The sequence below is a fragment of the Rhinopithecus bieti genome, unplaced genomic scaffold (genome assembly GCF_001698545.2).
Source record: "Rhinopithecus bieti isolate Rb0 unplaced genomic scaffold, ASM169854v2 scaffold_315, whole genome shotgun sequence".
NCBI lineage: Eukaryota > Metazoa > Chordata > Mammalia > Primates > Cercopithecidae > Rhinopithecus > Rhinopithecus bieti.
The window spans coordinates 1,120,105-1,136,732 of NW_016803481.1; the positions used below are offsets into that span (position 1 = coordinate 1,120,105).

Consider the following 16,628-nt stretch of genomic DNA (forward strand, 5'->3'; position numbering starts at 1 on the left):
TTATTTTTTAACATAACCTCAAATTTTTATTGTCTTCATAATACAACCAAAAATGAAGCTAAGAACTGGATCGCTTGGCGTTTTCTCCTTTTATCCCTTCCCAGTTAAAAATGCTTATATCTCTTAGTAGCCAGCATTCTCTTAGATCTGCAGTTGGGCCCAACACTTAAGCTTTAGCACAATCTCATTTGTAGTTTTAGCCTTTTTCCAGAAGATTGGCTTGGTCTGCCTGCATAGCCGCTCCTTCCTGCCATTAAGCCACTTTCCCTCAGCATACAGATCATCTTTGCCCTTCTTGTACTGTGTCACTCTGTGGGGTTGGTGCTGACCATGCTTCTTACACAAAGTTCAGTGGGTTTGAAGAACATTCACCATGTTTGTGAGAGCACTATCCATAAGTAAAGAAATTATTCATTTTTTACTTACAAATAAAAATTGTATATATTTATGGTATGCATGATGTCTTGATATATGCATGCATTATGGAATGGCTAAGTCAATAATTAACAGACCCATTTTAATATGGGGAGAACCATGCTGTGCTCTAGTGGGGAATAATAGGATGTCTGAGCTGCCATTCTGCATTATTTCTTTATTCATTATTTCTTTATTCATTATTATAAAAGAAGGTATAACCTTCTTTTATAGCCAAGTTTCATCTCAAGGTCTAGAGGGGACGTTGCTATTTTTTCCTGCATCTAGCGGAATTCTGGGCCCTTCCTGGTTATTGAAATCAAAAGCCCATCAATGTCACCATCATCTGCTTCATTGAATCAAAATTTTTTATTGGCAGCTTCTATCATTCTTGATGTGTTCTTCCATAAAAGACAGAAAGATGACGTGGCTGCCAACTCTTCTGATTTGTCCTGCTTAGTTCAAAGCCTTTGCAGTACTATTGATGTAATTTCCAGTAAATTATTCTTACAAGATTCATAAATTTAAAGGGAAAATAATGTCTTGAAAGTAATGAGCAACATACGTAAGTAATTAATTTTAATTTCTAGCTGGCGACCTGTGTTATATGTAAAAAAGAAAAAAATTAGATTTTTCTTTACCCACGTAATTGGATTCTGTGTTGAATTGGCAGGGATGAGAAAAGTTTTGGTTTGAAAAACTTGATAGTCTAATTGCACAGTTAGCAAACTGTGGCCTGGGCACTAAATGTGGCATACCACCTATTTTAGCATATAATATTTTGTTGAAGTACAGCCACACCCATTTGTTTATGGAATGTTTATGGCTGAATATACACCATAGGCTGGACAGGGTGGCTCATGCCTGTAATCACAGCATTTTGGGAGGCCAAGGCAAGATGATTGAGCCCAGGAATTCGAGACCAGCCTGGGCAACATGGAAAGACGCCATGTCTACAAAAAGTTAAAGAAGGCAGGTGCGGTGGCATGCACCTGTGGTCCCAGTTACTCAGTAGGCTGAGGCATGAGGGTTGCTTCAGCCTGGGAGATTGAGGCTGCATTGAGCCATGTTTGTGCCATTTGTACTTCAGCCTGGGCAACAGAGCAAGACCCTGTCTCAAAAAAAAAAAAAAGTTATAATGGCAGAATTCTACTTTAAATGTTACAGCAAACTTTGCTAACCCCTGGTCTTTTTGAGTAGAATCTTTACTAACTAGGAAGAATATCACAGGCTGCTGTAGAATTCTGATAAACATAGGGAAATAAGGCTTTGGATTAAGCCTGAAGGCAGTAAGAATGGAGAAAAGAGTTAAAACATTGGCGGGTCTTTAATGCAAGAAATATTTGTTGAATGCCCACTGTCTTCAGAAAAGAAATAATAAAAGTTAGAGATCTTATGTCTGCATGACATTGAGCATGGTATTAATGGCCACTAATCCAGTTAACAAGGAAGAGTTGGCAGAGGGCCATTTGTTGCAGAAGAGGGTAGTAGGTTTCATGAGTGTGAATTTGAGAGAACATTAGACAAATGGAAATATAGGGCTGGAACTGAGATGTGGGGGCAAGTCTGGAGACAAACTGGAGGGTTGTCACATTTTAAAAATCTAACTGAGCATGATTGCTCATGCCTGTAATCCCAACACTTTGGGAGACGCAGGCAGGCAGATCACGAGGTCAGGAGTTCAAGACCAGCCTAGCCAACATGGTGAAACCCCATCTCTACTAAAAATACAAAAATTAACCGATGTGGTGGTGTTCACCTGTAATCCCAACTACTCGGGAGGCTGAAGCAGGAGAATCGCTTGAATCTGGGAGGTGGAGGTTGCAGTGAACCGAGATCACACTGTTGCACTCCAGCCTGGGCAACAGTGAGAGACTCCGTCTCAAAAAAAAAAAAATCTAAATAAAGGGCCAAGGGCCAAAGACAAAGCCATAGGGAACTTTTACCAACAGACAGTGGAAGGAAGAAAAATAGTCTTGTGTAAGAATGGTTGGAGAGTTAAAGGAAAATTGAGGCCAAAGAGTGCAGCCTCCCAAATGGAGAAGGAAGAGAACTAGCCTTTACTGAGCATGAGGTCTCAGTATTAATTTTTTAATTGATTTGATATTTAGCAACCATGCTGAATTCTTTTAATTCTAATATTTATCTATTGATATTATCTTACAATGAAGTAACAGTTTTCTCACCTCTCTTCTAACCTTTGTATCTTTTATTTTTCTTATCTTGTGACTGAGCCCTATAATACTGTGTTGCACAGCAGTGATGATAGTGGACATCCTTGTCTTGTATAAGACTGTAAAAGGAAAGCTTTTATAGTTTCTTCGTTAAACATCATGCTTACTGCACCATTTTTATTTGTCAAGTTAAGGAGTGTCTCCTTTATCCCTAACTTTCTGATTTTTTAAAAGTCAGATAAAAGTGTTATACCTTATCAAATGCTGTTGAGCATGTGCGATCAACTTTGATTTCTCTCCTTTTGAGACCATTAGTGTAGTGAATTGCAGAGTTAGCTTTGCTCACATTCAACCATCCAGTATTCCTGGGATAAATCTTGCTTGATTACAATCTATTATTTTTAAAATACTCTCCAGGAATGAGTTGGTGAGTATTTTGTTGAAGTTTATAATCTATAATCATAGATGAAAAATGGGCCCATACATTATTTTCTTATACTACCTTTGTTTATCGGAAACCAAAGTATGTTCATCTCATAAGGTGATTTGGGAGCCTTTCCCTCTTTTTCTAATGTCAGAAAAAAGTATATGAGATAGGGATTATCTTTTCGTGAAAGTTTGGTCAAATGTTCCATAAAACTGTCTGGATCTGGATGACCATTATTGAACTACATTTTCTGGGCCAAAATTGTGCCAGAATTTTGGCAGAGATTTGTCCTTTTTGCCTAGGTTTTCAAAATCATAGGCATAGAGCTATTTATAATCCTTTTTTATTTGTTTACCTTTTTGTGTAAGTCTATTTTCATTCTAAATTTTATTTTCATCATCACCTTGATCAGACTTGCCAGAAGTTTGTCTATATTATGGATTTTATTCAAAAAATAAGTTTTTGCTTTTAATTGTTTTGGTTGTATTTTCATCCTTTGTTCTGCCCTTTATTTCCTTCCTTCCTTCTTTACTTCGGATTTGCTCTATTTTTACTAAGTGCGTTTCAGTGTTTGCTTTTCCACAAATGTATTTAAAGCAACCAGTTTGTATCTTAGTATAATTTTACTCTGTTACATTTTTGATACGCAGTGCTTTGTCATTCATCTCTAAGTATGTCATAATATTCTTTATAATGTTCATTATTTAAATAACCAAAGGTTATTTTACAGTATAATTGTTTGTTTCTACTCCATCCAGTCTGATTGGACATAGGATTAGAGGAAATTTTTTTAAGCATATGTTTCAGGAGCCTAATCTTTTGCATTATAATAAGCATATCCTGATGGACTGAAATTTGATTAGGCTTCCTTTGAAGCACAATCTATTTTTGTAAATGTTCTCTACGTGTCTTGGAAAAGAATGTGTATTCACTGTTGGGTAAAATATTTCTATATGTATTTGAATGTTCTGCATCATTCAAGTCTTATATCTTTGCTTAGCTACTGATTTCTGAAAAGGGTGTGTTAGTTGTTGATTATCTATTTCTCACTGTAGTTTTACCAGTTTTTACTTTTTGATATTTCTAAGCTGTATACTCAGGAGTCCATATATTCATGATCATTATATCTTATCAATCAGTTATTCTTTTTATCAGGATGCTTCGATGCTTTCTTTTTTTCTCTATAAAAACTGCATTAAAAGCCAAGAGGCTTTTCCCAGGTTGGTTTTTTTTTTTTTTTTTTTTTTGAGACAAGGTCTTGCTGTGTCGCCCAGGCTAGAGTACAGTGGTGCACTCTCAACTCACTGCAGCCTCTGCCTCTGCAATTCAAGCAGTCCTTCCCGCCTCAGCCTCCAAAGTAGCTGGGACTACAGGTACATGTCACCGTTCCTGGCTAATTTTTGTACTTTTTGTAAAGACAGGATCTTCCTATAATGCCCAGGCTCGTCTCAAACTCCTGGGCTCAAGCAATCAGTTCAGCTTTGACCTCCCAAAGTGCTGGGATTACAGGCATGAGCCACCATGCTTGGCCGGGATTTTTTTTTTAATCTAGTGTCTCTTGGTTGGTGAGCCTGTTTACGTTTCTTGTAATGACTGTTGTAGTTTTGCCATCTTCTTTCATGTTTTTAGTTCATTCTTTTCCTAGTCCTTTCTTGCCTTCCTTTAGAAGGGTAAATTTCCTTCTGTATATGTGAAAATACACATTTTATTTTTATTCTTCTGAGGTATTTCTTAGTTTATTTTTTCTGTGACTATCTTACTTACCAGTATCTATATCTTTCCTCCCAAAGCCACACTGTCCTCTTGTCTCCCCCATCTTTCTCTCTTCCTTTGCACACCATACCCCATGCTGACCATGGTGAAACCATCTACAATTTTAGTTCTGGGTCATTTAGAATACATAGGGTGGTGAATGTATTCCTTATTGCAACAGCAGTGATCTTCATTGAGATATATTGTAAGTTTTTCAACCTTACTTTCCATATACAGGATCTCATAACATCCTGCTAGATTGACTTTTCTTCTTCCAGGAATGCTTGAGGAATGGGAATCTAGAGGGTCTTGAAGTGGTAAGCCTATGAGGCCTTGATTATTAAGAGTGTCTTTAATTTTTTCTCACATTTAAATGATAGCTTGGATGGATTAAAAATCAAAGGCAAAAAAACTTTGATAGGATAAATACGACTTCATTTTCCACTTGTATCACTTGTTAAGAACTCTGAAGCCATTTAGATTTGTGTTCCATTAAATGGGATCTGCTTTTAGAATTTTCACTTTAATATTTGTATGTTTTGCAATGATTTCTCTGCAATGTGTGTTTTTCCTGTTAATATAGTGTCTGTGAGATCTTCCAGTTTCCTTTAACTTAGAAAACTTATTAGTCATATTTTAAATTACTTACTCCTGGCTGATTTTCTTTTTCTTTTTATGGAATTTCTAGTATATAGATACTGACACTTTTGTGTATTGCATGTCTTTTTTCTTGTATATTTCCTGTCTACTTCATGAAGCCTCCGGAAAAAAATCTTCCAGCTCCTGAATTCATTCTCAGCCATATTCATGCTGCTCCTCAGCCTATGTATTGAACCCTTCATTTCCACAAGCATACTTTTGTTCACAGTATTTCTGGATGTTTCTCTTTACACTTGCTCATTTTAATCTCCCTCTGTGTATTTTTTGGGACATTTTAATACATATATTCCTACTGTGGTTCACTAATTCTCCCTGTGGAGATAGATTTTAGCTCACAATGTTTATTTAGTAGGTGCTGCCTTCCTTGGTGGTCTTGTTTGATTCCCTGCGAGCTCTCCTTGCTTGACCCTCAGGGCCCCTCCTCTCATATCTCTGCTTCAGACATTGTTTCTCCTGAGTGTCTCCCTGACTTGTCACCACTTTGCCCTGGTGGTGTGAGGGAACAAGCAAGGAAGTGGCTTAGTGTTCCGTGAACCTTCATCCCGCTGTTCTGGCATTTCCTTCCTCACAGAGTGGGGGTTGAACCGGCCACAATCTGCCAACTGTAATATGGAGGAAAGAAAAAAGGACAAAGGGTTTTTGCCCAACCTCTCCTCCACCCGCAGTAGAAGCTATTGCCTGCCTCTTGTCCTCATTCCAAGACCCCTAGTTTCCCCAGGAATTTATTCCCCAGGAATTTATGATTTAGTTTCTCAAATTTGTCAGCTGCCTTTGCTTCTGAGCACCTCTGTCCTCTCAGTTTAGATTTGGGGAGTGTGGCAGAGCACATTGGCTCACACCTATAATCCCAACACCTTGGGAGGCCAAGGTGGGAGGATTGCTTGAGCTCAGGAGTGTTCGAGACCAGCTTGGGCAACATAGTGGGACCTCGTCTCTACAAAAAATCAAGAAAGAAGCTGGGCGTGGTGGCACACGCCTGTGGTCCCAGCTACTCGGGATGCTGACGTGGGAGGATCACTTGAGTTAGGGAGGTTGAGGCTGCAGTGAGCTGTGGCCACACCAGTGTGCTTCAGCCTGGGCCACAGAGTGAGACCCTGTCTCAAAATAAATAAATAAAAATAAAAATAGATTCTAGGAGCATGCCAGCAGCTCTTGCCCATGTGTGGTCTTGTCAGGAGTCATAGTAGACGTCTTATTTTGAAATAATATTATTTTCTTCTATTTCTGATTAGAAAATTTTAATTTGTATTTATTGTAGTAATTTTGGAAAATACAAAAATCTCAGAGAAAAGATAAAAATTGTATGAATCCTAACATTAAGAGCTATTTGCAGCCTGCTTTTCTACTCTTTCTGATGAACTGTGTAGTGAACTTTACTTAGGTCATCATGGATTCTACCACATGACATACGATATCTGTCTAGTGCTCTGTCACGTGGATATACCATGAAATGTTTAACTCTTTCTCACTGTTGGACATTTAAATGGTTTAAAACTTTTTTCCTGAAAAAAACTTATTTCAAACAGTTGTACAGTCTGCCCAGAAAGAGGGCCCAGGACACAGTTTAAAAATGATAATACTAATAGAACAAAACAAGCAGCACCTGTTGGAAAGATCCCATAAATGTATTGGCAATAACTAGCAAGCACTTTTGATAATTGAAGTCGCAGCCTTTCTGACCGTGGAAATCAAATGAATGGATTTGCTTGTGACTTTTGAACCTGTATTTGCATACTACATTTTGTATTATGTTGGTTTGAAAAAGCAACGTAATAGTCATATTATTTCAATAGCTTCTTGGCTACTCTGCCTGACTTCAGGGGTAGACTTGAGTTTTAGATGTGAAATTCCCCAGCATAGTATAGCAAAAGCTACATATACCTAGACATTAGGGCTTAGTTTTATAATTTATTTATTTGTTTTTGAGACAGTCTCACTCTATTGCCCAGGTTGGAGTGCAGTGGCGTGATCATGGCTCACTGCAACCTTAAACTCTCCAGGCTCAGATGATCCTCCCACCTCAGCCTCCCAAGTAGCTGGGACTACAGTGCACCAGCACATCTGGCTGATTTTTTTTTTTTTTAGAAACAAAGTTTTACCATGTTGCCCAGGCTGGTCTTGGGCTCAAGCGATTCACCCATCTCAGCCTCCCAAAGTGGTGGGATTACAGGCATGAGCTACCATGCCTGGTCTGGTTAGTTTTAGAAACTTATCTATAATAGAATGTGACACTGATGTCCTTACCAGGCTAAGATTTGAAGTATGGAAAATTGTAGGGCACAGTAGAGTATTTTGTTGTTACTCTTGGCAGTATGTTTTCATTTGTGTTTAGGTTTAGTTTGTTTATTGTTTTGATCTTTTCTCATCCTTCTGACCACAAAACAGACCTGGAAAGGTACCCATGCTACCCCTTTAGCTCTTACCTGAAGGTCTTGAAGACTCTCCAACACCTTGGTCTGTGGCCTGGAATAAATTTGGAAAACCAGGCACAGCCAGTCAGTGGGCTATTTCCTTCCCACATAACTTTTGGCCTTGAAGCTAAGACACATGGTTCTCTAGTTTCTAAGGCTCCTGGGTCTTTGAAGGAGAAGGGGAGGAGAGATGATTTGAAAGCAAGGGTTCCACAGGGGGATGTCTGCCTTCAAGCAGTGGTTCTTAACATTTTGTGGGTCATTAACCAACCTGATAGTAATAATCTGATGAGAACTACTCCAAAAAAGTAATAAAACATTTATGCACATTGACACAGACTTCGCTTTTTATTTCTGGAGACCCTGAGTTTATGGAGTCCTCAGAAGCCAATTGTTATTTATCAGGTTAAGAATCTCTGGCTTAGAATTTTGGAAAGAATTTAAGAAATGAAATAAAAGAAAATGAATTGGCATTTTCCACCCAGTCATTCCCTGAGCTTATGATGTTTTATTCTTCACTGTGGGAATTCCTTCTTACCCATGGGTTTGGAAGGCGGTAGTTGGCCTATGAGAAGGTCTCCTAGAGCTGGCACAATTCCCACACCTGTACTTCATGATCCTTTTCCCTTTGAAAGTCAGAGGAAGTCCCCTATTGGCTCATTTTTTTTTTTTTTTTTTTTTTGAGACGGAGTCTTGCTGTGTTGCCCAGGCTGGAGTGCAGTGGCCAGATCTCAGCTCACTGCAAGCTCTGCCTCCCGGGTTCACGCCATTCTTCTGCCTCAGCCGCCGGAGCAGCTGGGACTACAGGCGCCCGCCACCTCGCCCGGCTAGTTTTTTTGTATTTTTTAGTAGAGACGGGGTTTCACCGTGTTAGCCAGGATGGTCTTGATCTCCTGACCTCGTGATCCGCCCGTCTCGGCCTCCCAAAGTGCTGGGATTACAGGCTTGAGCCACCACGCCCGGCCGGGAGGCTCATTTTCTTGAGGTCTTAAAGAGTCTGGCACTGGTTGGGCCTGGTGACTTGTGCCTGTAATCCCAGCACTTTGGAAGGTCGAGGCAGGAGGATTGTTTGAGCCCAGGAGTTCGAGACCAGGCTGGGCAACATGGTAAAACTCCATCTCTACAAAAAATACAAAACTTAGCTGGCCATGGTGGTATGCACCTGTGGTCCCAGCTACTTGGGAAGCTGAGGTGGGAGTCTCACTTGAGCCCAAGGAGGTTGAGGCTGCAGTGAGCTGAGGTCACGCCACTGCACTCCAGTCTGAGCAATAGAGCAAGATTCTGTCTCAAAAATAAATAAGAAATAAATAAACAAAGACTGGCAGTAATGTCGTTTCTTCTCTTAAATCTAAAGAAAATATCTTAAATTTCGATTTCTTGAATTAGGTTGTTTTTTGGGTTTTGTTTTTTGTTTTTTTGTTTTTTTTTTTTTTGAGACAGGGTCTTACTCTGTCACTCAGGCTGGAGCGCAAGGGCATGATCTCAGTTCACTGCAACTTCTACCTCCTGGGCCTAAGAGATGCTCCCATCTCAGCCTCTTGAGTAGCTAGAGGTATAGGCGCACACCACCATACCAGCTAATTTTTTTGTATTTTTTGTAGAGATGGGGTTTTGCCCTGTTGCCCAGGCTGGTTTCAAACTCCTGGGCTCAAGTGATCCACCTGCCTCGACCTCCCAAAGTTCTGGGATTATAGGCGTGAGCCACCGTGCCCAGCCAAATCAAATTTTTAAGAACTAAGGCAGTTGCTAGGTAGGTTTGTTTTGTTTTTTGTAATGTTTTCTTCCCCCTGAATTTCCCCAAATGTTATGCTGTCTCTGCAATACTGTGCCCTGATCTGGAAGCTCTACAGTGAAAATTAAACCTAATATATTTGGGGGCTAGGGCGGCAGGTAAGCTGAGCTACTAATAGTCCATGGATTGGTTGGAGATTGGTCCCACGAAGCAAGGAGGGGGAGACCGGACAATTTACTGGCTCTTCACCTGTTTCTTTCCATGCTTTCTATCTTATTTGTCTTATCTGGCTGTACAGCTTCTGTCTGCAGAATGTCTCCTTCTCTCAGAAATAAAGTATACCATTTATGGTGCATTTGTTTAGTTGTTCATTCATTACCTCATGTAGTTAGTGATATTTCCTAAACTCCTACTTTGGGGAACAGAGTAAGCTAGGCTATAGGAGAAACATGAAATTTACAGAAGTGGGCGAAGATGTGTCCATGCAGTACTTTTCTCCAGGGTGCAGGTGATCAGTCAAGTGGATCTAGTGCTTCCATCTCCTCACCTGCCATGACATTGTAATTTGTTTCTCTCTGTCTGGACTGCTATAGGGGCCTTAAAAATGTTCTCTGTTTGCTCTCACCCACCTCCTTTGGCAAAATCTCCTGTAATTGCTGTTACCAGAATGTCATTTGCTGCTTCAGAAGGTTGACTCCTCACTGCCCACTCTGTCAGTGGGCACGATCCTGACCGCTTTGGCCCTTTACCAATTGCATTCTCTTTACTCAACTCCTTTCTCTAGCCCAGAGTACACTCTCCATCCTGCAGTTGTCATGCTTCCTCTCACCTTCCTGACTCCCACTGCACTCTTTCCCAGCGTGAAATTCTCACGTTTCCTACCAGACCATGTTCTTTTTATTTATTCATCTATTCAGCAAATGTTTGTTTAGCAAATGCTGTATGCCAGGCATTTTGCTAGGCAACAGGGAAACAAAGTTCTTGCCTTCACGGAGCTTCAGAGTCCTGTGGGGGACACAGACAAGTAAATAGTACTTTCAGTTTGGAGTGATCAGTGCTGAGATAGAAAGTATTAGAAGCCCCAGGGCACATGTTAAAGGGACAACTTGGTATTGGGGAAAGGAGAGATGTCCGGGAGATGTTCCAAAGGCAGTAAGTGACCCAGGCTGTTGAAATTGAGTCTTAAGTTCCTTAGCCAAGGAAGAAAAGAAAACTGGAGCAAAACATCATCTGCCAAAAGCCATGTGTTACTGACCTCACCTGGCCTGGTGCAGCGTGCTAGTCTGCATTCCTCTTGGCATCTGTATACTCAGTGCAAACTCTGAAAATTTGCATTATACTTTCTGTGGCTTTTTGAAAAATCCTTTTTCTAAAATTATGCATAAATGTTTTCTTCAACTGGATTATAAGCTTCTAGGGACCAGGTCTTCTTCTCATGCCTTGTGCCAAGTGTTCAATCTAAATGAAGCATCAGAGGCCCAACACCGTGGCCACAGCCCTCTTAGGCTTGGGGTTTATGAAAATATTCCTCAGGTTTGCGATAGCAACAGGAGACAGCCAAATGCCTGGGCAGATGGGATGGATACCCACTGAAACCACACCTCCATGCCAAAGACGATTTAAAGCCTGAAAGCCAAGCTACAAGTTAAATCTTCAGACTCGGATTGAGAATTTATCTTTCTGTTTGGTGCGCTTTTCCCTGATTGATCCCCACCCTTCACCTATTTTACATATACCTACCCTTTCCTACTTAGTTTTCTACACTGTGATACTCACCTTTTATTGGTGTCTTTGCTTTAACCTTTTTTACATACTAACCAATCAGCATGCACTGTGCATCCTCTGCTTGTAAGACCCCAGACTCAGTCAATAATAGGAGAGAACCACCCAACCGCAGGGGTGGGGGACCACCCCCCACATCCCCTCTCTTCTAAGAGCTGTTCCATCGCTCTATAAAATTCTTCTTCACCCTCCTCACCCTTGAATGTTCAGTGTATTCTCATTCTTCTTGGGCACTGTACAAGAGCTAGGACACCACTGAACACAGGTATAAGCAGTAACAGGTAAGCTGGGGCACACCAATGTGGCTGAGTGAGGCCCGAGTGGGGCGTCGCTGGCCAGGGGTCCCCGGCTTGCAAAGTGACCAAGAAGAAGAATCACTTGTTTGTGACTTTCAACTTTGTAAGGTATTTTAAGTTGGTACTTGGACAAGATGGCTTTTTCTTTGTGTGTGTGTTTGAACAAAATGTTCCCGTTTGCAGCACTCAGTGAGTGGTCATTGACACCAGTAATCTATACATTTGCCCTTTGGTGGTGAAATGGAGATGTTTGAGGTGTCAGCTTGCTTTGGAGAGTGTCACTAAAAGCCTTTTAAGCCTGCTTCATCACAGTAGCCCTGGGAATCAACGAGAAATGTCTCTGAGTTAAGGGCTAAAATTACAAACATCCAGTCTGCCCTGATCATGAGGTACCTTACAATGGTTCCAACTCGGCGACATTCGTGCTGTAGCACTGCCTCTGTTTTTGTGTTGGCGGTCCTTTAATATTCAGAGGAAGATGCTGATGGCCAAGGTTCAGAGATGTTTTCAGAGTTTGCTCTGTGTTACATGTTTTGTTTTGTTTGAGACGGAGTTTTACTCTTGTTGCCCAGGCTGGAGTGCAGTGGTGTGATCTCAGCTCACTGCAACCTCCACCTCCCGGGTTCAAGCAATTCTCCTGCCTCAGCCTCTCGAGTAGCTGGGATTACAGGCACCCGCCACCACGCCTAGTTAATTATTTGTATTTTTAGTAGAGATGGGGTTTCACTATGTTGGCCAGGCTGGTCTCCAGTGCCTGACCTTGTGATCCACCTGCCTCGGCCTCCCAAAGTGCTGGGATTACAGGCATGAGCCACCGAGCCCTGCCTGTGTTATGTGTTTTTATCTGGATCGGTAGTTCTTTTGTTTTGTTTGAGAGGGAGACAGTCTTGCAATGCTGGCCAGGCTAAAGCACAGTGGTGCACACATAGCTCACTGCAGCCTCAAATCTCTGAGCTCAAGTGTGGATTAGTAGTTCTTCATCTTTTTAGGGTCATGGCCCCATTTCACCACCCATCTAAATTTATGGAAAAGTATACACAGAGGCTGGGCATCATGACAAAGCAGGAAGATCGCTTGAGGTCAGGAGTACAAGACCAGCCTGGCCAACATGGTGAAAACTTTCCCTACTAAAAATACAGAAGTTACCTAGGCTTGGTGGTGAGCACCTGTAATCCCAGCTACTCAGGAGGCTGAGGCAGGAGATCGCTTGAACCCGGGAGGTGGAGGCTGCAGTGAGCCGAGATGAGAAGAAAAAAGAAAAGTATACACAGGCACACAGAGAATTGTATATACCATTTCAGAAGATTCCTGGATCCTCTAAAGTCCCTCATCTCCCTTCAACCCTCGGGATCATTATTGGTTCATTCTAACAAGGTCCATATAAAATGGTTGCCATTTTAAGCTAACTGCTACCCATTGATGCTTGGTTCCTTTGTCACCATTCTGGTTTCTTTCCAGTTGATACTTGCACATGAGAAATCATCCGAGGCCCCTTACACATCTGCTAAGAATCGCTGTCCTGTACTTCCCTTCCTCTCTTCTCTGGAAACAATGGATGCATATGTATTTGTTGGAGAAGTACAGATAGATGAGTTCTGCGCAAGCAGAGAAAACGCTCTTACATACTTGTGTGAATATACCTGTGCAAATAGAAAATAGAAGCTATTCACATATAGCTGTCTTCACCACTGGCCTTTTTCTGTTTCCATATGAAATGTTTTTCAGGTTATAAAGCTGCTTATAACGTAAGACCACAATTATGTTATTTAAAAAATAATGAAGCTCATGTATCCATGCTTATATATAATAGAAGGTGAAAGGAAAATACTCAAGGCACAGCTACTCGGAGACCACAATGCAGATGTTGAGACTTTGCTATTATTTGGAATTTTATTTATTGTGAAATTGGGTGGGACAGAAAAAAGATGGATAAGCCTTCTTAGTAAACTGTGTTGCTAGCTTTTTTCTTCTGATGATCCACTGGATATTTTCAATGGAGATGAGGAGAGGATGCATTTCAGATGGAAATCTTTATGAGCTCTCCTGTGAGCTCTCCAGCTTCTTAATCCATGGGCCGTCATTTTGGTTTCTTATTTTAATCCTAATTTATTTAGAAAGGGTAATATTTTTTTGAAATGATTGGAATACAATCAGAATTAAATTCAAGCTGTGGTGAGTAAAATAAAACACAGCATCCTAAGAATCACATAGTAGTGTGCCCTGGAAGTTCCTAGTTCACAAGAAGATCAAGAACCTATGAGACTTACAGAAGTCATCTAAGAGAGATAGGTCAAGAAATAGCCCCATTTTATAGGAAACTCAGCTCAGAGCCATGACTGAGGTCATGAGGCTGGTCATGGAATTGGGAGTAGATTTGACCTTCTAGTTCCCAATCCAGGGTTCTTCATGGCTTCTATGCCACTGGGATTTAGTGTAAATCTCCTTACCTCTTCGAGTCCCAGATTCCATATTCCCATAGTGTATGCTTATTTCCTGTGCTTCAGAGTTTTTTTAAGAATCAAATTCTGTAATGTAGGCTTCTCAAAGTGTGATCCCCCAGGCCAGCAATGGCAGCATCTCCTGGGAACATGTGAAAATGCAGATTCTCGGCCGGGCGCGGTGGCTCAAGCCTATAATCCCAGCACTTTGGGAGGCCGAGACCGGCGGATCACGAGGTCAGGAGATCGAGACCATCCTGGCTAACCCGGTGAAACCCTGTCTCTACTAAAAAATACAAAAAACTAGCTGGGCGAGGTGGCGGGCACCTGTAGTCCCAGCTACTCGGGAGGCTGAGGCAGGAGAATGGCGTAAACCCGGGAAGCAGAGCTTGCAGTGAGCTGAGATCCGGCCACTGCAGTCCAGCCTGGGCGACAGAGCGAGACTCCGTCTCAAAAAAAAAAAGAAAATGCAGATTCTCAGGCCCCATCCCAACCTGCATCTGAAACTCTGGGAGGGACCCAGCAATCCGTGTGTTAGCACACCCTCCGGGGGATTCTGACTAACATGAAGCTTGAGAACCACTGATGACGTGTGAGATAACATTTTGAAACGAAGAAAGCATTACAGAAATACAAGATACCTTGTTCTAATGTAGGTAAAATGTATATATGGTGAAACATAAAGATCTTAAATGTGTAAAACTGAATTTTGATAGAATCACTGCCCCAGTGAAGATACAGAACTTGTTCATCCGTGCATAAAGCTTCCTCTTGCCTTCTGCCATCAGTCCCCACCCAACTTAGGCAGCCAGTGGTTAAGGACAGACTATTCCTTAGAGAACGTAAGAGAACTCGATGATGGGTTAAACATAGAAAAAGCAATGTCTATGTTCTCTTATTCTTTCACTATTGGTAGGTAATGCTCCTTTTAAAATTACTAACCATATTTCTGTGTTCTTTTTCAGCCCATGGACCAAGCTTCTCTCAAAAACAGTGATGTTCTTGTCCTGACAGGGCTTACCCAGATCCCCACTGCAAACCCAGATGGCATGGTGGGAGAGTTCTGCAGCAATCTAGGTGTGCAACCATCTCTCATCTTACGTTGGATGCTCTATCTTGCATTTATTTTATAGTAATAAATATACTATTTTACAATAATGGGGGAAGGAGTGCTTACAGGGTAGCAGTTGTCAAAGAAGGGAGGCAGTACATCTTTGCAAATAATAGCACAGAAAAGAGTGTTACACTTTGAACTCACAACAGCAATACAGTGAACAGATATATATATATATATATGTATGTTTGTTTGTTTGTTTGTTTTTGAGACAGAGTCTTGCTCTGTCACCCAGGCTGGAGTGCAGTGGCATGATCTTGGCTCACTACAACCTCCATCTCCTGGGTTCAAGTGATTCTGCCTCAGCCTTCTGAGTAGCTGGGACTACAGGCATGTGCCACCACACCTGGCTAATTTTTGTATTTTTCGTAGAGACAGGGTTTCACCATGTTGGTCAGGCTGGTCTGGAACTCCTGACCTCAGGCGATCTGCCCACATTGGCCTTCCAAAATGCTAGGATTTCAGGCGTGAGCCACGGCGCCCAGCCTAACAGGTATATTTTTTCCCCACTAATATTTGGTTGGTTTTAAGAGAGGTATAAGGCATTTTCTACCTGTAAGAAATTTATTTTCCTTCAGATATAACTGTCACTAAATCTGAGTAGCTGGGACTACAGGTGCCCAGCTAATTTTTGTATTTTTAGTAGAGATGGGATGGGGTTTCACTATGCTGGCCAGGCTGGTCTCGAACTCCTGACCTCATGATCCATCCGTCTTGGCCTCCCAAAGTTCTGGGATTACAGGTGTGAACCACTGTGCCCAGCCTCTCTTTCTCTTCTTACAAGGGCATGAATCCCATCATGGGGCCTGCACCCTCATGACCTCATCTAAACCTGATCACTTCCCAAAATCTCTGCCTCTCTGTACCATCACAGTGGGGGTTAGGCCTACAACATAAGAATCTTGTGGGGGACACACATATTCAGTCCATAACAGCTAAGTTAATGAGCTCAGACTTTCAGCTCTAGCAGCTTTAAGTGATATTACTTCTGCTCTAGGAAGACGAAGTGGTCATCTTCTTATATTTACATGGAAAGCACTGTTCTTAGAAATTTCACTTGGCCATGCTAATAAACATAGTCTGTTTTTGTTCTTTGATACTAACCCAAAGGTAATTTATTTGTACCTTAGAAAAATAATTGGACTAATCTCAAATAGTCTTGGTTTGTATGTTTGTTTATAGTCTAGAATCATCTACTCAAAGAACTTTAGGCCTGAAAGGAACCTTCTAATTCAGTCTCCCAAAGTGGGGTCCACTAACCACATTCCTTAAGACCAATGGGATTACTTATTAAAAATGCAAATTTGGGGGCCCTACCTTAGACCTGGTAAGTCAGAATCTCTGGGGAAAGGAGACACCCAGAAGAAAAGTTGCATTTTCAACATATTCTCTGACATTTTCCATGCAAACTGAAGCTTGAAAATTACT

General features: G+C 41.4%; 1 protein-coding gene across 1 annotated transcript in view; it reads left to right on the top strand.

Moving 5' to 3' along the window:
• INTS9 (integrator complex subunit 9) overlaps positions 1 to 16,628 on the top strand; it is a 123,452-nt gene that overhangs the window by 77,799 nt on the left and 29,025 nt on the right. The window contains exon 10 of the mRNA XM_017884571.1: positions 15,052 to 15,163. Coding sequence (XP_017740060.1) covers positions 15,052 to 15,163 — 112 coding nt within the window. The remainder of the gene's footprint in view (positions 1 to 15,051; positions 15,164 to 16,628) is intronic.